A 22,191-nucleotide genomic window follows, 5' to 3' on the forward strand; every position below is an offset into this window, starting at 1 on the left:
GACCCTTTAGCCTCGGCCACAGCGGAGGAATCCACCACCTTCCCCCTCTCTAATTCAGGATAATTAGCGAAGTTAGGTGTTCGCCTAAAAGGAGACAGCTGTGCTCCGAACTGCGCTCACCTCAGTGGGATCGCGCTGTTTTCACTAGATCAGGAATTGGCCAAGTACTAAGTATTTACTAGTATTGACCAGGTTTACAGCCAGGATATAAAAGGAACCATGAAGTATACAAGGACTTCAGCCAACCTTTGCTTATTTATCACGACTGTAAGCGGAGTATCTGTGAATCTTTAAGGGTTAATAAAGCAAAGGTTAACAGGCAAAGTTTAAGAGCCTATTTCCAGCGTTGAAATACTGGTATTTAACACAGAAATATTTGAAAAGTGTAACACTTAACAGATTTGAAATGTTTCGTTTTCTACCATAGAATATTGTACAGTTGGATGTTCACCTTGAGGAGACAGCTGTGCTCCAACCTACACTCACCCTGCTTTCACTGGAGTGCTGAATCCACTCCAGATGTGAAGAGTGACATCCAGCTCCTCTGAAGGGATGTGCTAGGAAGCTGCAGAGCAGCAGCACTGCCTTACCACATCACCTGCCTTTCAGAATAAAAGACAAACCACTGCAGAAGGAAAAAAAAAGGATTCTGGCATGTGGAGTCAGACCAGGCAGGCACAGAGAATGAATGGCTGTGAGGAAACCCAGAGTCAAAGGTTCTGAGCAGATCTAATCAGAGCAGTACCTAGAACATACAAATTTAGCCTTGGGTTTGGAAAGGAAAAAAAAAAAAAGGGGAAAAGAAAAATATGGGTTTCATCCTTCTATCCAAGAATATTGCATACTACAGGTGTTCATTCTTCAGTTTCTCACTCCAAAACAAGGGAAATGAGAATCCTGGCATGCAAAAGCCATGAAGTTTGTGGAGAACGTGGCACCAACATTCACATTATTGGACATGAAACGCCACTATCAGAATATAAAGGGTGTTTCACTATATATGGTGTACCCATCTGGTATTTCAGGGCTGGGTGGGGTCTGGAGTTTTTTGAAGGTAAGGCAGCAGGGCTGTGAAGATGGTAATTTGCCCTCGATAAAGCAATCAGGCTTGACTAACAAACTTGTTGTTGTAGCTCCTCCCTGGGGGAAGGCAGTAATTCCAGGGAAACAAAACAGGCACGGGGCACTTATACCTTCTATGCCCAAGGGGATCAACAGCACTCTCTCTTTAAATAAGAGAACAATTAACTGGAGAAGCCTGAAGGAAACAAATAATGCCATCTAAAAGTCCATTGCTGAGCAATTTGACAAATGAAGAGTTGAGATTCTGTTCTTCACGAGGAGCTCAGTGTTGCTCCTTGCCCAGTTTGTGCCAACCAGCAAGAGACCTTCTGATGAACAGCCTGGTTCTACAGGATTTGTTCAGGAAGCACTACAGGAAGAACTGTTCAAGGCAGCTGCAAAGGAGGACTAGCACTTCCTGCCCACAAAGGAAAATCGACTCAATGCTATTTACACGTCCATGTATTTTTTAGGTCTAGCACCCGAATTCACACGCACAGAATTTCACCCTAAAGTTCTAGAAAACGTCACTGGTAGAGTAAAACCTGTTTTACCCCCAAAGGACATCACCAGTGAGTCAGTTCTCAGTTACCAGTGAGTCAGGCTAGCACAGAAGATGCACATGCTAGGAGGGAACAGGGTAAATTTGTTCAGCATGCCACGAGCAGGCTCCAACAAGCTCTCAGCACAGCTCCCGTGGCTCAGTGGGAGAGGGGAACCCCCATCCCCTGGGGGCATCACAAAGCCTGCTGTGCAGCAATCACAGCTCCACTGCCTGGCAAAAAGGAGAAAGGGTGGGAAGGGAGCTCTGCCCCCACTTTCCAACAGCTGGAGGTTCCCCTACAGATCCACGGTGGGGAGATTCAAAAAGGATCTGCAGAAGGAGAGGTTTTTCACAGACTTGCTGGATGAACTCCAAAGTAACTTTTACCTAAACAACCTTCAGGAGACCAAAAATCCTCCTCATCCCAACTTCATGAACGACCATTTTATTTCCATGTATTTCAGGAGTTACAAATATAGTAGGTGACTGAGTATTTGCTTCCTTCTCCCAAGTTGCCTTTATTAAATAATCAAATGGGTTTTAAAACATAGCTTTTAAGCACATTTTTGATTAGAAAAATATTTTTTTTTTTGTGAATCCTGGATTAGATAGATATTAATGCTTCCTCTCAGATTTGGAAGTAATTCTACATGCTGTTTTCTGAAATATATACTTTGTCAACTCTCCATAAGAAAAGAAATACAAGCATTTATTTCATACCAGTCCTAGAAGTTTTATACTTTGAGCTTGAAAACAGTTGGAAAAGTTTAGTTTGCTATACATATATATATATATAATCTATATACACCTCTAAATACACAAGATACTGCAATTCTTCAATGTAACACTACTCCCCTCGCCTGAAGATAGTTACAAAAAATAGTCCTAGTTGCTGTAACTTTTTTTTTTACAAGTTGGACTATCATTACAAGATCCTGGATTACAAAATGCTCGGTTCTATTAGCTCTTGAACTGACAAACAGGTATTTTAGGATGATATGCTTGTGAAGTCGTGTCGCCTGTAGCATTTGCCATCGTAACAAAACAGAAGAGAATGTTAAAAACCCAACTTTACACTTTTTACTTAAAAACCACGGTAAGAAATGCAATACGGAACACGCTGAAATGGAAATTTGGGGAACAAACAATATATAGTGTTGACAATATGCAGAAGCACTAAGCAGCAATTTTTTTTTTTTTTTTAATTTGTGATGATACTGCTCCAGCAATTGTTTAATCCCTGTAGGATTTAGAGCTACAACTGATACTGCAGTCAAAAAATTTGATTTGAACAATATCTCCCAGGAATTCTATTCCTCTGAGTAACAGAAATGGGATGCTTCTTGTGCTCGTTAAACAGTTATTGTAAATTAAATCCCAGCTTCCATCTGATTTACTCTCCCGCAGAGAATCACATCTGTAACACTGCTATTTCTTAGGCTACCTAAGACAGCAGGTAGCTTCTAAATTTCCACAGGCAAAAGGCTGACAGCAAATCTTACGTATTTTCTTATGAAAAAAACCAACAAAACAACAACAACAAAAACCCCTTTGAAAGTATTGTTAAAGCACTGTATTCTGGTTTTAAACTCAAGTAATAAAGCATGCCCACAAGGCATTTCTTTCCCCAATACCATGCCACAATCAAGGGAACCAGCCCTATTACTGTATTATAAAACTAGACTATTCCAGAGGGCTCTCCATCTCTCTCTGCATCTTTTAAACTCTAAAGACAACTAACTCATGTTTGGATTCAAAAAAAGACTCAGTTATGAAAGTTTATGGGCAACCCCTATCCCACTTTGTGTTTTAAGCAAACTTTCCTTAGGAACTGGGCTCTTCCTTCTTCTTCATGTGGGAGTACAATTTGGCCTCTGAAAATAACGAATGCTTAAGCTCAGCATGATCTCTGCCCACCTGCCCTAGCCAAATGCTTTCAGAGGGTCCTTTGTGCAGCTTTCCACTGCAGCACAGAGCTGCTCCCCAGGCCACTGTCACCAGTACCCCCCACCTTTGGGCCAGGCCTCCTCTGCAGAACGTGGCTCAGAGCGCTGGCTGGAGAAAAGTGCCAAGGCCAAGTTCACAGAACGGTTTAGGATGGCAGAAACCCCTTGGCATTAGGTAGTGCAGCACCCCTGCTCGTGCATGCCCAGCTGGAGCAGGCTGCCCAGGAACATCTCCACTCAGGCTTTGAGTATCTGCAGGGATGGCAACTCCTCACCATCCTCACAGCAGAAAGGTGTTCCCTTGTATTTCAGATGGAATCCCCCTGTCACTGAGAGCTACTGAGCAGAGCCTGGCTCCTCCACCTTCATCCTCTCACATCGGGTACCAAGATCTCCCCCAGGCTCAGAGCTCCAGCTCAGCCTCTCATGGATGATCCTTTGCTAGAGCCACTCCACCAAATTTGTATCTTCCAAGGGCTGGGGGGTCCAGTACTCGAGCTGTGTCCTCATCAGGGCTGCCAGAGATCATCTCCCTCCATCTGCTAGCAGAGCTCTGGCCTTTGTTGCCACAAGGCTGCAGTGCTGGCTCACAGTCAGTTTGTTGGTCAGCTGCATTCCCCTTCGCTGGACTTGGTGAGAATCCTCTGTCCAGCTCTCCAGCCTGCTGGGGTCCCTCAGAAAGGCAGTACATCAGCCACTCCTCCCACGTTTCATATGATTTGGAAACTCCATCCCGTAATTCAGGTGGTTAATGATGCTGAGTAGTCCTGGCCCCAGTCCTGAGTCACTGGGGACACCAGTACTGACTTGCCTCCATCTGCACTTTGTGCCCACTCATCTGGCCAGCTTTTAAATCCACCTCACTTTCCACTTCACCTGACCTGTACTTCATCAGCCTGCCTGCAGATGTAAAAGGCAAACACCACGGACTGTTCTCCTGACATCCCCAAAGCTCACTGGAGATGGCAATGAGACTGGTCAAGCAACATTTCCCCACTGTACAGCGGTGCTGAACGTTCCTGATCACCTGCTGGAAATGCATTCCAGGGGGATTTTTTCCATCACATTACCATGGTTTGAGGTGAAACTGATTAACTTCCTTCTTGTTCCTCTTGAAAAGTGATATTTTCTCTCTTACTGGAACATCTTTCCATCTCCATGACCAAAGATAAGTAAGAGTGGCCTTGCAGTGGCATTTCCCTCAACGCTTGGGTGCAACCTGTCAGCTCACAGACTTCCAGTTCCAGTGCACCCCAACTTGGTCCTGCACTGCCAGGGTTCCAGACTTGCCCTCTGGTCTCAGGGGCCTGGAATTCCACGTGCCCTGTGCTCACAGTGCAGTGCTGACATTTCTGGGACAACAGGGAGAATGCTTTCGTGGCACTGGGGGATTGGTTCAGGAGTCCAACCTGATTTTGCCAGCCTCTGCTTTGTGCAGTGGAAGGCAACAAACTCAAATGATCTCTTTCATGTTTTGCTCTTTTCAATATTTATATATCTGTGTATTTCTAGTACTATCTCCAACTTCTGTATAAATGTGTAATGTTATAGACAGGGTAAGGATATAAGAAATAAAGTACTTGGAGGCTCAAGTACTGTATCAGAAATATTGTAAAAAAATTACTGCATTTTATAGTAAGCAAAATAATGAATAAATTTTGCTGATTAGGAAGATGTAAAACAAAAGGAGTGGTTTTCCCTGTAAATTTTACTGCAGAATTTTCACCTGTATGACTTGTACTTGAACCCTTTTCTTCTCATGCAGCATTACAGTACTCCCCCCCACCCATCCCATAAAACAAAACAAAACAAAAAAAACAAAGATTCCACTAGTTGTTACAGATTGCACTTTTAAAAAGCACAGACTTGCCAGTCTTCTGCATTTCCAGTGTCCTATTTTTAATCTGTTGACAAACACAGTCCTGCACTTTACGAAACGGGAAGATTTCGCCTAAGCACTTCTTTTGAGGCTGGAGAAATGTTATCTGGGAAAACGACTTCAAACTCTATAATTAAGTCTCCACGTTGGTCGGGATTTTTGGGGAATGGCAAACCATATCCTATAATCCTCCTTCTCATGCCGGGCTTTACCACTTCGTTTACCGTCATGGGGATGGTTCTTCCTTCTATCGTCGGCACGTTGAACGAGCTGCCACACAAAGCCTAAACAAAGGTGGGAACATAAGAAATCGGTCAGTTTGGGGGTTTTTTGTACCTACAAATGAATCTGGATTATTTAGAAGTGACCAGGATTCTGAACAGTGTTTCTGCTGTGCACTACTGAGATGTCAAAATTCAAATTCCTCTGTTCAAAAGAGGAGGCTGCAATCTGCCGTTGAGCGTCACTGCATTTACAGACCTCACACAACGGCCACTGGAGGGTAACTGAGCTTCTGTGTCCTTCAAAGACCTTCTCAAATAATAAGGGAGCTGAGCAGAGTGAACTCCTCATACTTTTTAGAGATGTCAGTCCTCTAAGCTGCCATTGGAAATTACAGATTCCCGTTTCATTTTCTGTTTATTTACATTGCACAGGGGTTTCTTCTAATACACTATCAACCTGTATCCAATTGCACAAGGACATCTGAGTGTCTATAAGCAGAGGCACATCAAATTTCAGAGCTGTGTTCAGTGGATATTTGTGATATTCAAAGAAAAACTAACAATTATTCTGGTGCATTAAAACATTAGACCTCACCTCCTGCTTCATCCAACAGTTTGTTTTCACTACTAGGATCTCTGATAATGAGATTTGGATTCCTCCAGCTTCAGCACACTAAGTCTACACTGATAATGTCCAATTTACATAACAATGGAATGAGTCCAAGCAGGTTTTTCTCTCTGAAGAAACTGTATTACCCACGTTAACATTAAATAGTCTTTTCTCCCTCCCTCACACTACTTCAAGTGCTTCACCCCAGTTCACACTTATTTTAGTTCAGAATCATTTGTGTACATTAAGCTCCCTTCTCAAAGAGCTTATAATGCAAGCAAGAATTTACTGCTTAACCTGACACTAATTAGGAAGAAAAACTACATTACACACAGCCACATTATCTTTTAAATGATGATTATGTTGAGGCTCCAGACTCTTTAACAACTCTGAAGTTGCCTTTCTGACTTTTCCTTCAGAAAGCCAGTTATGTTTTGACTTGGAATGGAATTTTAAAGAGCTATACCATTTTTGTTGTTATATATAGCTCCTCTTACACCTGTTCACGATTATTTATCTTCATGAAATCAATCTCTGTGTAGTTTGAAATCACACTGAAATAACTTATGACATAAAAAGGGAGACTTAGAATCTCCTGGCAATGAAAATACTTGAGGCATTTCTACTTTATCCTACAGAAATAGCAACCATAACCCAGCAGCAAGGAGCATAATATATAGGATTTGTTAATGTGTCTGTCACTTCAGCCTAATCATCACTAGCTAGAAAGATAATGTTTGAAGATTAAAGATGTATCAACCCTTACTCTTACCCTTCCACCTCTACAGTCAACAGCTTGGAAATAATACAACATTTTTATCAACACAAAGTTATTGCTTTCACTGTAAATGTGTGTTGTGGTAGTTTATGCACTGACAAAAGCAAAACTCTAATTAAAAAAAAAAAAAGACACCCAAACCCCAAATCCTAAAACTTCCCAGCTGCCACTGTATGGTATTGTAACAACTTCAAACATACAGAGCTTTAGCAAAGAGGAACTCACCTCCCTTAAACTGATCTTAACAGGATAGACAATGTTTGATCCATCTCTCTTGAAATGAGAGTGAGGTTTATCCTTAATGATAAAAACAATATCGGCGGGAATCGTGTTGGGGGTTTCGTCGCCTTCTTTGGGGAAAGTGATTTTGGTGCCTTCTTTCCACCCTCTTTTTATCTCGATGGTGAGGATTTTGTCCTCTGTTCGGACACTTCTGCCGTCGGGGTTGAGCCTTTTGCGGGAGATCCTCATCCTCTTGGTGCAGCCGTGGTAAATCTCCTCCAGGGACACTTTGAGTTCGTGGATCACGGGCGGATCCTGTTTACGGCGGACCTGGCTGCCGACTGTATTCCTTTCCCTCGGGAAGCCGTTCATGCTGAAGGTGGTGAAGGATCCAAAGGGGTCACCGTCCACCTCCATGTCTTCAGTGTCTCTGCCACCGGGCATCCTCCTCCCAAAGAAGATCTCGAAGGGGTTTGTGCCACCGAAGAAAGCCGCAAACGTGGCGTGGGGGTCGCCGTGGAAGGAGTACCGGAAGGTACCGCCCTGTCCATCGGATCCTCCAGCTCCTCCTTTCAGACCTAGGAGGGACAAAGAAGCAAAGTTACAAACAAATTGAGTATTAGTATAAGCTTTGCTACTATAGAGTGTCATGATATCAGAACTGGTGAGTCAAAGAGATATTTACAGCAGAGCCAAAGGTCTGCTTTTCAGTGAGGACTCACCAGGAGAATGTGCAGTACCAACCACTAACTCAACAGCCTGAACAGCAACAAAGTTTCTGAAGCTCCAGAAGGACTTCAGAAGAACAGGTATCCTGACACTGCCAGGTTTATTCCACGTGATTGAAAATAGGTATTTTAACAAATTAGCAGAGGACAGGTCTGCTTGATTTGTTCTCTTCTAGTCCTGCAAAGTCTGTAGGGAACTGCAGCCTTCCACAAGATCACTTTGTGGGGAAAATCATGCACTCTCACATATGCAACATTTCCCACAGTCTCTACAGCTCAGCATTAATTCACTGTTAATTAGTTTTACCTCTGTTTGCCTGCAATGCATTGTCAGTAACAAAGCAGCTACAAATAAAATATCTTAGAACTATCAATGTCTCTGTGCAAAAAATAACAAGGTTCTCAATTAGCTTTGTTCTTTTTATTCCATCTTCCTCAAGGAAAGATCTACATCTTGTTCCTTCCTGCTAACACTTCCTTTACAATTCTCTCTGGACAGTCCCTTGTACTTCCTGTGTTCCCATTCCAAACCCAGCTAAAAATCAGCTAAAACTCAATTTTCTTCAATGCCTCTTTCCCAACAGACAATCAAGTATTTTATTTCCTTGTAACAGTGCTCTTCTGCTCTGACCCTTTCAGGATACTTTCTCAAACCTTTAAGATGAAAAGAGTGAAAGTCTCCTTAAGAACCTTGCTTGGTTTTTTGTATCCAAGTAAGACAAGAGAATGCCTTCCCATCTCAATACCAGATCAGATCAGGAGTACTCAGCAACATGGAATAAATCCTTCTGTCACAGCACTGGTAATGTCAGACAAGCAGACCAGGGGATTCAATCTGTGACAGCAGAAGGACACCTCCTGGAACAGCTGGCCAAGAAGGTACATCAAGTTCCTGGCTGTAAAAACACAGCCTTTCCTCCTTCCCACAAAACCCAGCCCTCTGCCTTTTCCCTTACAACTACTGATTGCACTCTCAGATGCAACTGCAGAGCTCAGAGAGCAGCTGAGGCATCAGGAGACACCTCCAGATTCACCACTCCAACAATTCCTACTTTGTACCTTTCCCCAAAGTGCCCTTCTTTGTAATGGTGACAAATTATTTCAGTGTCCTCCTGTGTAAGAGTAAACCATGGCCCTGAGTGAACAGCAACGAGCAGACAATTGCCACGAGGGAAGCCACTATTTCATGTGGAATTTCTGATACATTTATGGCAAGGGATGTTAATGACTTCCTCTGTTGCTCCATCGTAACACTGAAAGTCATGTTGGTCAAAAATAAAAAAAAAAGCCATCCTCTGCAGATAACCATTTTAGGATAAATATGACATTTCTGAGGCCTCATTCTCTTGGCATGTTATCACTGTTTACAATTAAAGCTAAAAAATTGGTCTGGTATTTCATGACATCAGCCAAATTCTTTCCTCTCCAGGCACAAAGCCAAGGACAACTACGGACTGGACACCTGGGCCTCTGCTCAGAAGGACTGCCTTGCCTAGATCAAGCAGATTGCCCCCTCAGGCAAAAATTTTAAAAAAGAACACATCTCTTTTGCATTTCATCTCAAAAGTGCAAGATAAGAGATCCAGAAAACTGGTTTTGAGTGACATGAACTTTTTCTGTTTGGTAACTTTTTGCCCGTTAAGAATTTGGGATTTATAAAATTTTAAAAAATAAATTAAAATAAGAAATTACAACTGTATCAGCATTAAAGCCCAGCAATGCATTTTACATTTTAAAAACTGACAAACCAAAACAAATACACTGCCTAAAAATCAACACATACCGTGTTTTCCTCTCTGTTTTGCCTCATTCAACATAATGGAAGCGACCGACCAGAGAAATACAAAAATACAGAGAAATACATACCTTCCTCCCCAAACTGATCATAAATGTCTCTCTTTTTGGGATCACTCAGCACTTCGTAAGCTTCTGCAACCTCCTTGAATTTTTCTTCTGCGTGGGGAGATTTGTTCTTGTCCGGATGCCATTTCAGGGCTTGTTTTCTGTAAGCCTTTTTGATATCCTCGTCAGAAGCCCCTTTCTCGATCCCCAGGATAGAATAATAATCTTTCCCCATCCTGAGCGGCGGAGGAGCTCAGATTTTCCCCTGCTACAAAGAAAGCAGCGTCCAGTGTCTTCTCGGCAAGGTGGAGACGCTGGAGGAGGAGGAAAAACAAGCGATGAGCCGCGGGATCCAAGCGGAGAGAAGCGCCGTAAATCAGCAAAGGCCGCGATCCATCCAGAACCGCGGGGCAGTTTCTCCAGCCCTGCCTCCCCCCCGGAGCTCCTTTATGAACGATCCCCGGGGCAGCCCCGGCCCTGCCCAGCGCCCTCCCCTGCGCTCGAAGCGTCTCGGCTCTTTCTAGAACCACCACTAATCCCGCACGTCACTTCCCCGGCCCGGCGGCTGCGCACAGGGAGATCCTGCCCCCAAACCCTCCCCAATCCCTCCCCACAAACCCTCCCACGCCCACGGGGGGAGGTTACAGCGGCCACGCCGCCTCCCACCCGCAGCCCCAGAGCTGCGGTGCCCACAGGCAGCCATTACAGCGCTCGACTCGCTGTGTGTACAGACACGGCGCCTTCCCAGCACGGCGGCTTCGGAGCCTCTCCGGCAGCGCAGGGAAGGTTTTACACCCAAATTAACCACAAACCTTCACAAAGTGTAACTTCCTTTGTTTAACAATTCAATCAAGCCACCCCCCCCCCCACCTGACTGCAGTCACGGACTACCGAGCAGCAAAAAAACCCCACTTTGTTTACCACAACCCAAACCACTACAGTTTTGCTGTGTTTTGATCTAACTCCCATCCCAGCCTTCTTCTACCGAAGAGGAAACATCAAGATTACTGGACAAGTACAGCAAATACCTTTCCCCTGATGAGGTGTTAATAACAGGAAAATACCTGGTTCTTGTGCATTTGTTTTTACTACTGAAGTATTTGTCATGCTCTGTAGGGAAAATACCATCAAGTTCTAACCTGCAAGATTGCTTCTGTATCTCTGCTAAAAGCTACAGGTCAAGAAATTATCCCCACTTATCAGGAGGGGAATAAACTTCAAGACTGATTGATAGAGCTGGAAAAATTACCCCTCCCTGGAACAAAGTATTAAAACACACCAGCCTTGGCCATCTCTAGAAGTTACCCATATGAAGACACTCCTAGGCTCAATTATGAAGTTATTACTACGAACTAAGGTCAACTGCCTGCCTTCTAACAATAAAACCCATTAATCCTCTGCCTCAGGGAGCATTGTATGTGAAGTTGTTTTCTAGAACCTGCTCTAACTTCAAAGGCACTGATCAGAAGAGACAGAAAGTGTCTCCTTAACCAGGGATTACTAGAAAAAGATTTGGAACTTTTCTTCCTCTTTTTAAACTTGTGTCATTCCCTGTAATCCTCACATCTTATCTGTTCTTTTCCAGTTTATGTAATAGTATTTGAGAAAGCAAAAACGTATGCAGATATTATTTCAAATGTAACAGAGGCCAAAGGGTACTGAAAGCAGGAATCAGCTCCCCTTGTCACCAAATCTCTCAGGGCTTGCATTTTTGGCACACTGGGAGCCACAAGGTTACAGAATCAATTAACTTTACAGCTGAGGGAGGAAGTTGTTGCTGAGTTCCACATGGAATAAAGCTCATCTTTTACTAAATCAACCTTCTCATCTTTATTTTCAAAGTCCTACTTTAGTTAATTTACAGGTTGTATTTCAGATAAAGCCTGTGAAACCCACACCTTAAAATCAATATTTTCTCCACTATGTAGTTCTGAAAGCAGTAGGCCACCAGCTGGAATTCCAAGAGGACTTGAGCAGATTCCATGTGAAGCACAGTCCCACTCCCTGGGGAGCTGCTTCACTTACAGCTTTTACTGAGCAGTTTTAACCTTTGGACAATATTATATTAAGCACATGTGTCTCCTTTTAAATATCAAAAGGATATTCAAGCAGTGCAATAAGCAGGCCTTAGTGAGCCATCCCCTCCCTCCCTTTGGTAAAACATTATTTAATTTCACAGGCTACATTAAAAGCCTCAATAACGAGGATTTCTCCTTAAATCAAAAAGTTTCTTCACCTTAATTTGCAACCCTTACAGAACAAATTCTGTACCACAGTTCCCTGGGGACTGTTTGCTGACAGTCACAGTGACTCAGTGTTCAGGCATCCTCTCCCTCCCTCTATTCTGGCCTAAGTGCTGAGTTATACCCTAATTATGTAAGATATTCCCTAAAAACTGAATTACTTAGGATTCTGAGTGGGATGTACAGCAGTGACTGCATCACTTCTACTTCCTGCCCTGCACGAGATCTTCATGTCAGAATGAATCTAGAGCCTGGAATCTCATCTCTTCTAAGAGTCAATGACATCTCCTTCCAGAAAGCATATTCTTTCTTTTTCTCCATATTGAGACCTTCCTTTTATCCTACAACCAGAGATCTTTTGGAAATACATGTAGGCTGCAGTTCCTCTCACATGCTTATTGAGTTCTTTAAACACTTTGTAATAGAGAGATATTACCCTCTTAGAAGTAGGGAAAACTTTTTTTTTAATATTAATTATTCTTAAAAGACTAGTGTGCACAAGATGGACATCTAGCAATCATGCTAATTACAATTACATCTGATCATACCAGCACTTCTTCAGACAGTGAAATCCATCTGCTAAGTGTGGTCAGTTTTAACATCTTCCAATCTTCTCTCATCAGAGCAGTTTCAAGGAAAGATAATAAATCAAAGATTTTCAGAACTCCAAATATCTGATATCTGCAATTCTTTACTGCTCATTTTGTTGTTTTATCCCATATTCCTCCTCAGGATTACTACCAAAAGCAAAGGAAAAGCCTTCGTGGACTCTCCTCAACAAGGACCTCTGGCACTGCAGTCCCTCCAAATAAGCAGAGGTGAACAGGAAACAAAACAGCCTTCAGAAAATACAAGTAAATATTCAGCTGTACTGCTACAGTCCTATCTTCCTTGTTACCACATACACCTAGAAAAAACTCTTCTAGACTGAGAAAAGATTTTGCTTCCCATATGCTGGAATACTTTTTGTTGAAATGCCTGAACAAGTGTCCCCCCCAAACCCAGGTAAAGTCATTACCTACTGTGCTATATGACCTTCTTTATAGGATTCTTTTGTTCTTTACAAGTCTCTACATTTCTACCTCGTTGTGTTCCTCTTTTCCAGCAGAACCTGGAAACCCCAGAGGGCATTCTGTCGGTAAGCCCTTGCATTTGAGTCCACCTCAAAACCAAAACAGATAAAAACTTTCCCCACCCAAAAGCTTCTCTCCTCAGTCTACTGTCTCTGACTGATATATCAATTATGACTCAACCATCTGTATCATCAGCTCTTTGATTACACAGCCTTCAAGCACAGCAGCTACATTTCATTCCAGCATACACAGAAAAAAGTTACCATCATCACTCCAGCATCAAGTGGTATCTGGGCAGCTTTTGCTTCTATTTGCTCAATTCTGTAAAACCATTTTCTGCCCAACTGGGCAGTCTCAGACCTGTCCTCCTGCTCTTTAGGGTAATGTTTTGGTACTCCTGTTATGCAGTGAGAAAGTCAACAGTCCAATGTTCATTTTTCCCTTTAAATTAAGGCATTTCTTCTGCATTCCTCCCCTCTCAAACCTCACGAACAGAACTGAGAACGACAGGACCAGATCACAGAACAAGCTGAAGAGCGAACAAAACCACAAAGGCAAATTCCAGACAGATCACAACTATAAATACCCATGAGCACGTAAATGTCAAGGCACGGGGAGCCAAATCCCTCCCCGGGAAAAGCTTTCACAATTAAGTATCATAATATTTGCAAACCCACACTAATGAATGGAATAAATGCGTATTTGTCTACAGTGGTTTGAGGAAAGCACACCCAGACACAATCATAAAGTGTCCTGAAAGATCATCCATTATTTTCCCACAGAAGAAAAGAAAAAAAAAAAAAGGCCAAACATTTTGACAATGGTTTATATCAAATGTTTATACTTTTTATACACTTTACACTAAGACCTTGGACATGCAAACCCCATTCATGAATTACTTTCACTACAGAACTATTCAGTAGCTGCTATCACATACAGAAATAAAGTTTTAGTTTTGCAACAATTAGGTTTTTTTTTTAATGTAGCTAACAGAAAATTCCCAGTGAAACCTGCAGAGCATAACAATGCTTTCTAATCAATGGCCCTGGAAGAAAAGCTTCGTTTATTCACACATCTCATGGGCCAGTTACTACCAAATTTATCAGATTCTTCCCCACTTGTCTGTGGGGACATCCTGCTAACTTTGGTGGAAGTAAAAAGGTAACTTTACATAAAGGATTCTGGGGCTGATTTTACACCTAAATAAATAATCAACAAAGAAAAGGAAATGCCACATAAAAACGTGCCATTAAATTAATAATATTTAGGTTACATCAGCCCCGTATTTTCAATTTCTTATTGGCACTATCTGTTTCAAAAAATGTTTATAATATTAAACATGCATTCCAGAGTCCACAGGAATTTACAGCTCAAGTTGAAGTGTTTAATCTCGAAAAGGCACACTGCTATCACCAGAGATATACTGTTACCACTTCTGAATCTTCCAAACGAAATTTTAAGCCTGTGATTCATGCAGCCTTCTATTTTATTTGGAAAAGTCTACATGACAAGACAGCAGGTGCTGTCAGCAGATTTTATGAAGTTAGTTTTATTTTTTTTAATTGCTTTTTGTAACAATACAGTCAGAAATGTTTGTACCAACAGTCAGAAACGCTCTGCACAAATGGAAATATCCACTTCACTTACACTTTCAAACTTACTATAGTTTGTTATATGTTAAGCTACAGGCTTGGGTTCTTCAGGAAATTATTATTCCCACTACATTTACGTAATGACCTATGCAGAAATCCATAAAATAATAGAAAATACCTGACTGCTGTGACTAAATCCCAATCTCTAGTACAGCTGAACAACAAGCAGACACTGGGAAGAACCTTCCACGTTACCTTTGCAGCACTGGGAGGGACCCAACAGCTTTCTGCAGGTCAGCCAGGATGAAAAACCAACTGAGCCCTCCTGGGAATGCCATCGACTGCTTAAATACCAGGTAGCACCAGAAACCCAAAGGAAACATCCCAAGTGTGGCCACACAAAGAGACACAGAAAGTATTGTCATCTACAGATTAAGGCTTCCCTCTCCTGAAAGAACAGAGATTCCACAAGTGCTTCTCAGCTCCTCACTGAGGATCAGTGGCCATCTGAATTCCCACCCACACAGCTCCTGGGAAAGGATTCTTATTCGAGTGGATTGGTCAAGCAGGAACAATGCCAATCACGCCAGACATTGCACAGGTTCCCTCCCGTTATTAACTGCACCATTTACCAACCCAGCACTCCCAGCACTCAGTGCTGCCATGCATACTTCTGTGAACATCTGTGAACACGCTGGTGGGAAGGAGAAACATCCTCTCAGCTCACAGGGAAGTGAAGCCCTGTCTCCTCCAAGAAAATGGTCGATTTTCTTGGAAATTCTGCACAATTTACTATTAAGTTTCCTATCTGGGTCAAAAAAATGAGGAAAAAAAACCCCACCACAGTAGCCAAACTACCCCCTTTAAGTTAAACACATAAGAAGCCTGGCTTTTTGTCCTAACTGGTTTTGGCTCTGATGGCCATCGCTCAGGAATTTCTCCAAGCCTCAGGGAATTCCTGACACAGGAATTTGCAAATGAAGAGTTAGACTTAATCACACATTCATCACACTGTACTCCCATGCCACCAACCTTCCCGTGCTGCTTATATAACAAGATATTTAAGATGAGGAGCAGATTAACACTTTGGATGTATTCAGTTTGCTTCCAAGATGAGCTGGTTTTTGTGTGAATTTATTAAGTTTTATGGCCCTTCTGGTAATTGTTTTAAGGAAACACTGCTGCAAGACAAGCCTTTCAGATTCTCAAGTGCCAACACACTCAGATCCTGAATATTTTATCAATACCCATCACATAGGATTAATTTATTAACCATACATATGCTTTATATATGTCACAGGCTTCCATGTTACACTTTTCTCAGCATTAAAATATAATATCTTTTAAAAAAAGTTCAGAGGGCTATAAATGACAATTAAAAGATACATAAATGTTTCCACATGAGAAACAACTGGAGAGGCTTGAATTCTTCAGTCTGTAAAAAACCACTGCAAGGTCTACAGATGATGGAGAAAGGAGGAGGCTGAACCATTTTCATACTCTACACCCATTCAAGCCAGAACCACTAAATGCAACCAGCAGAAACCAGTTTAAACAATAAAATGAAGTTCTACAAGTGATAGAATTCTCTGCCAAAGGACACTGGAAACTCAATAATGGTGTCAGTGGGACACTGAAAAAATACCACAGAACAGATGCACTGCAAGGTTCTCGACAGAGAAAGCAAAGCAGGAATGTCAGATTATAAAAAACATATTAAAAAAGAATTTAAAAAGATTCTGACCCTCATTTGTCTGCCTGCAGGTCAGTTTATTATACAAGCCCTGAAAAATAAACCATGAGAAGTTTATCTGAATTGTTTTCCACCTCAGTGAAAGAGGGGTGTTTACAGTAAACACCCTTCTAAGAACACATAGGAAAAAGGACAATGGAAAAATAGCACTGGTTGGCACAACAATCCTTGCCAAGTTTCCTTCAAGAAACCCCACCAAAAGGAGTTGTTTTAAAGGCATTTAAAATGCATTTATTTCTATACCACTCACAAAGTTTAGTTCTGGCAATTCTTCCTCACCCAGGAAACATCAGGGCTGCCAGAATGGTTCATTTAATAACTATTTCAGTGGAAGCTGCATAACAGAGCTCTTCTTTTAGCCTTTCAGCTGTAGAAAAAAATAAACTGTCACTCAGAACAATTTATTGGCATTTACCTTAACCATGGTGGCAATTCTGTCATTTATATCAGAGTAATCCTAAAGGGTTTCTTCCACCAAACAATACAATTAATAACCTGTTGTCTCAGCAAAGCAGCAGCAGAGAATAAGAGCACCTGTAGAATAAAGACAGTCCTCACAGGTCAGCTCCTGGAAAAAAAAATCCCTGGGAAGCTGCCACTGGCACAACTCAAATGTGACCTGAGCTGAACCTGAAGTCAGGCTGAGAACCATTGGGAAGACAATCATTGATAAACTATTTGCATTTGTTCTATTAAAAAAAAAAACACCAAAAACCACCACAGTGCCAGTTTGGAACAGAACACGTTGCAGAAATATTTCCCTAAGGATGAACAGACCCTCCAGGTTTACACTGAAGGCTGATGGGCTCATCTGGAGTTTTATCAGTACTTGGGTCATGTTCCATAATTAAGGATCCAACAGAAGTCGTGTCCTCTTGCAAAAGCCTCTTTCAGTAGAAAATGAGCTATTTTTTTCAGCCCTGATGAAGAGAAGAACTGCAAAGCCCCCAAATCCACTTGGAAAAGCAGAGTCAGCCAGGTTGCCGTGTTTTTAATTGCCATTCCACCCCAACAGGACGAGGGTCATTAATGCACTCCCAAATAAGGAGCTGTGCCCATGTGATCCCTCTGTCCTCACACCAGCAAAAGGAGATGGTCACAGGAGATGCTTTTTCCAGAGGGTGCTGGTTAAAATCCCACCCAGCCACTTTTACAGGCAAGGCTGAGAACACTGCACTGTTGTGTCAGGAGAGGGACTGGGACAGGAGATGTCAGAACAGCTCTGGGCCCCCTGAAAGGCCAGCCTGTCAATAAGAGTGTGCTTCAGCTCACCTGCAGAAGGCAGAAATACAGGCAGGCCTGGTTGTGTTAACCACAACCTGCTGCAAGAGAAGTCACAACAGCTGCTCATTAGTCTTTCCAATGTTCCAACCACATCCCGTGCCTAAATTACATTTCTGAGCTGCTCCCCCCTCTTTGTCAGCCTAGGAGAGTTCTGAGAAAAGAAGGTGGAAGGGGAGAGTTTAACAGATGTGTTTTGCAGCTAATATCTAAAATGGCTTTATTCCTCTAGATGAAATGGTGCATGCCTGGCTGAGAGGTGAAAAAGGTACAACGTGGCAAGATGAAAATTCAGCACAAAAACATCCAAGTGTTCTGCAAATTTCAGCAGCTATTCCACTAAGAGACTATAAAATACTAGAGTTCCATGCAAATTTTCCCTCATGTATAAGCTCAAACTTTGCACAGTAGCAGGTCCTAGAAAGACATATCACTGTAGAAAGCCACATATTTTCTTTTTACCTTTTCCCTGCTCCTTCTAAAAAAACCCAGTACAAACCCCAGTGATGAATTAGAGGACAGCTGCAAGGAAACAGTCACGGAAACGAACACTTTTAATCCAAACATTCCACAGAATCCTTACACACAGCCACCTGTTAGAGGGGAGTAAAACACCTCCCTCCCCTGTTCTCTGCAGAAAACACCAATCCAGAGCCAACAGATTTGCAGGTTTGATTTTTCTGGTGAGTGGAAGCTTACAGAATCTCCTGTTTTCTTGCCCTTCACGTCGAGTCCAATTATTACACTGACTGATTTTGGTTTTGGAGTGATATTTGAGATTAAGTCAGCAAGGTTCATTGCCTTTCTAAGCCTATGGAGCACTGCCAATCACTGCAAAACATTTATTTTTCCCACAACATGCACGTGACCCTCACAGTAAAGTTTAAGAAGATTTGCAGTTAAGAGAAGCTTGTCATAATCACGGTTTTATGGACTGGAGGGATTTAGTAATTTAGAGCTTCTCAATCATCTCTTCCATTTTTCCTTCCTCAGTCTCAGAAAAGATTTACCTTTCTATGTTTTTTTTTTTAAATTTATCTGTGATATATGCACAGTGTGGTTCAAAATAACGATTTCCTGACTCCCAAATGAACAAATAAAATTGTAAACTTAATTAAACTATCAGAATACTGTGAGGGATCAGGCCCATGCAACAGGGAAGTGTCCCAATCTCTTCAAAGCAATCAAGCTTTTCCCACTTCAAATGACAATTCTGAACATCAATTCTGCCTGAACTTAACAAAGTATTTGCACACTTATTAATAGGACTTGAATCTTCAGTGCTGTGCTGAAAGAGGGATATTTAAAGACACTTCCACCCTCTGCAGCTACTTCTGCATTATTCATTTGTTCTCCCTTTCCAAATCCCTCAGTCCCCACCTCTGCCTCTCTCAATCCCCATTTACAAGCAATTCCATTTCCAGCTCCACAGCCCAATTTACCCCAGCAAGGCCTTTCCCTCTTCTCCCCGATCTGGGAGGGGTTTTGCAGATGTGAACAGCAAACAAACTCCCTGCTCTCCAAACTTCCCTTCCCATGACACCCCCACAAAACCACGCAGCCCCCTCAAACAAGTCAGGGCCGAGGACTGATGACACTGGTGGTGCTGACTCATATTATCCAGCTGCCTCTCACCCCACACTCCTCCTGCAGGGTGCTCCACAGTCTCCCTGCAGCTTTATTTCAGGAAAAAATGAGTGTTCTCTGATTTATCCTCCTGCCTTTGACACACCCAAAGCAACGCTGGCCTAATCCAGTTCAACACCCACCTGTAAGACAGTCAAAATTGAACTCAAATACGCCTGAAATGAGGTTCACAACAGTAAAATGGGAAATATCTGCAATATTTACACGGTTTCTCTTCAAAGATTCAATATATTAAACATATCAAAACTAAGAAAAGCAGCGTGACTGAATGTAAGCCTAAAACAACAAAGATTTGAGGGTTGGTTGTTTTAGGTTTTTTTTTCCAAACTCAGCATATAAAAGTTATCCAAACATTGTCCAAACTGTGGATCTGAAATGGGCAATTTCTACCTCAGTGCACATGCAGTAAATATGAAAGCTCCTGACAGATCAACAGTTGTTTGGATGCAGCTCCATCTCCTCTCAGCAGCTACTTCAGGGAGTTCTCTACTGGTAACCTTGCAGATTCTGGACAGATTTTGGACAGTTCCACACTTCGACATCACTGTTTTTGATTACAAAAAAAACCCAAACAACTGTGGCCTGGAAACCATGAGAGATGTCATGATCCAGCAAGTTGAGTTAACAGACTCACCTTCCTCCAATCTCCAAAAGAAACACTGAAAGACCTTTTAAAAGAATTTAGGAAATTCAATTTTTTCGAAGGCAGATTGGAGAAAGCAGGCAATGAGCAACTTCTGCAGGTGAGAAAACAGAATATCCTGGGGTGTGCTGCTGGAATATTGCAGTCAGCCCTGCTAAGGGATTCTTCACCCCACTCCATGAAGAGATTAAAGGATTAATCCCATAAGGATATTTCTCCTGTCAGAAGTATCATTTAATAAAGGGAAATGGAGACAAGAGTGCTTAAGAGCCGTGGTTTTCTAGCAGAGAGGTTAAAGTGCTAGCACGGGAAATACAGAGAGAATTTAAACTCCTGAACTGGTAATTAAGGTCATTAGAACAACCCAGGAACAGGGGAAATAAAGACAAAGTATTTATATGTAGGTGTTATACACCTTCCCTCTTTCAGTTTGCTGGATTTCATGTTCTGACTCCCTAAAAATTAAAAATACAGCGATCACCTCCAATAGAAGCAAAAAGCAAAAATCAACATTCCCAAGAAATGTTTTTTGTAGCCCCTTTTTCAAAACAATGACACAGCCACCGGCTCGTCTCAGCTGGCACAGAATCAGCGGCACAGTTTGTTTGTGACAGTGAAAAAGCAGAGCAGTGGATGCTCCCCACGGCTCTGCAGTCAGGGAAGAGCCACGAAAGACATAGCCAGTGGCCACCAGTGGCTTAAACGCCTCGTCATCAACCGCTGTTGCTCAATTTCTTTCTTTGCATAGCGCGGCCGGCGCGCACGGTCACACTCTCGACAACGCAGAGGCTGGGGAATAATTCCAGGGTAAAATCAGTCCTTAAGAACAGCAGGAAAGAATTAAATTCCCACTTTCCCAAGCTGATTTTGCTTCCCTTCCTCCCCCTCCTCCCTGCCCCGCCTCCATTAATAGAAAATATATATTAATTCTTATAAGCAGATTTTTTCATCGGCAGGCTCTAATTATGCACACTAATGGGCCTGGAAGCGCGTAGGAATTTTTACTTGGTGGAATATGTTATTCTTAAAACCTTTCTGAGCTACAACGCCACAAAGCTGGGTTACCTGGACTGGATAACGTGACCTCAGCAGCCCTGCGACTAAAGGTCATTAAAATGATCCCGTTTCTCATCATCTTAAGGCCGCGGGGAACCAACACGCAGGATGGAAGGAGGGCAGCCGAGAGAGATGTATTTTCTTACGCGAATTCAAGAGCTGCTCCCTCCCTGCACACACCCCAAAAAGTCCAAATCAACAATTTTTTAAGTACTGACAACAAAGAAAACACTCTCATTTAGGCTGGAAGAGACCTGACACGCTTCGGTTTAACAGCAAAAAAAAAAAAAAAAAATTAAATTTATGTTAACCGAGAGCCCGAGAAGAAGCAACAGTTCGAGTAATACTTTTAAATCTCCTCAGAAGGGACCGAGCAGCGGCACGGCCGCTCCCTGCAGCACCGTCAGCCCCTGAGGAGATATCCCCTGACCTTATCGAGATGTGCAGCCTTTGCCAGCCCGCTGAGGAGAGCTCACCCCCGGATCACAGCGTCCCTGCCCCGCTCTCCTGCAGCCCGGCAGGGAACCCCGCTGGGGACGGAGATCGCACAGCAGCGGTGATCGGAGCAGGAGGCGGCGAACAGCCCGTCCCGAGTGGCGGAGCCGCGGAACGGCCCCGGGGCCGTTCGGAGCGAGCGCGGCCGCGCCCGCGGGGCCCGGCGGGGCGGGCCGGGCCGGGCTGGGCGGGAAGAGGAGCGGGCCCTGCCCGCGGCACAACGGCCCCCGCAGCCTCCCGCCCTCCCGCCGGGGCCGCTCGCGTCGCTCCCCGCGCCGGGCAGGGGGGACAGCCCCGGTACCGCCACCAACCGCACTCCCCGAGCCCCGCACTCACCGAGCGCCGCCGCCCTGGCCCGGCCCCTGCGCGCTCCCGGCACTGCCCGCGCGCGCCCCCGCGCTCCAAACCAACCCACGCGAGACCCGCGCGCAGCTCCGGCAGCGCCGCGCCCCTCACCGCTCCCCCCCACCCTCCTCGCCCCACGTGACCCCCGCGGCCCAATCAGCGGCGCTGGAACCCTCGCGATCGTCCCCTCCCCACAGCCCCTGCGGGCCGCCCCGGGACGCCCCGCGG

At 43.5% G+C, this 22,191-nt stretch overlaps 1 protein-coding gene across 2 annotated transcripts; it reads right to left on the bottom strand.

The window, feature by feature from the left end:
- Window positions 1–2,035: 2,035 nt before the first annotated feature.
- Window positions 2,036–22,083, bottom strand: DNAJB4 (DnaJ heat shock protein family (Hsp40) member B4). 2 transcript variants are annotated; one of them, XR_007627740.1, is made up of 4 exons: window positions 9,860–10,314; window positions 7,269–7,843; window positions 3,916–5,715; window positions 2,036–3,831 (listed from the first exon to the last, which is right to left on the bottom strand). XR_007627740.1 is itself a non-coding variant. In XM_050306882.1 (4 exons), exons 2-4 carry the CDS (start codon window positions 10,068–10,070, stop codon window positions 5,482–5,484), a joined length of 1,020 nt encoding a protein of 339 aa, XP_050162839.1. In that variant the 5' UTR covers window positions 10,071–10,149; window positions 21,955–22,083; the 3' UTR covers window positions 2,036–5,481. The 2 variants fall into 2 exon arrangements, 1 of the variants encoding a protein (XP_050162839.1); XM_050306882.1 differs by adding an exon at window positions 21,955–22,083 and having other exon boundaries at window positions 2,036–5,715; window positions 9,860–10,149.
- Window positions 22,084–22,191: the final 108 nt, after the last annotated feature.

The sequence above is a fragment of the Myiozetetes cayanensis genome, unplaced genomic scaffold (genome assembly GCF_022539395.1).
Source record: "Myiozetetes cayanensis isolate MyiCay16 unplaced genomic scaffold, myiCay2020 scf12, whole genome shotgun sequence".
NCBI classification, from domain to species: Eukaryota; Metazoa; Chordata; class Aves; order Passeriformes; family Tyrannidae; genus Myiozetetes; species Myiozetetes cayanensis.

Bases quoted from the DNA above. Each gene is read 5' to 3' on its own strand.
- DNAJB4 (XM_050306882.1), bottom strand. From the start codon at position 10,070: ATGGGGAAAGATTATTATTCTATCCTGGGGATCGAGAAAGGGGCTTCT. The intron at 7,844-9,859 runs GTATGTATTTCT...TGTCCCTCCTAG, and splicing joins TGATCAGTTTGGGGAGGAAG to GTCTGAAAGGAGGAGCTGGA. The intron at 5,716-7,268 runs GTGAGTTCCTCT...ACCTTTGTTTAG, and splicing joins TTAAGATCAGTTTAAGGGAG to GCTTTGTGTGGCAGCTCGTT.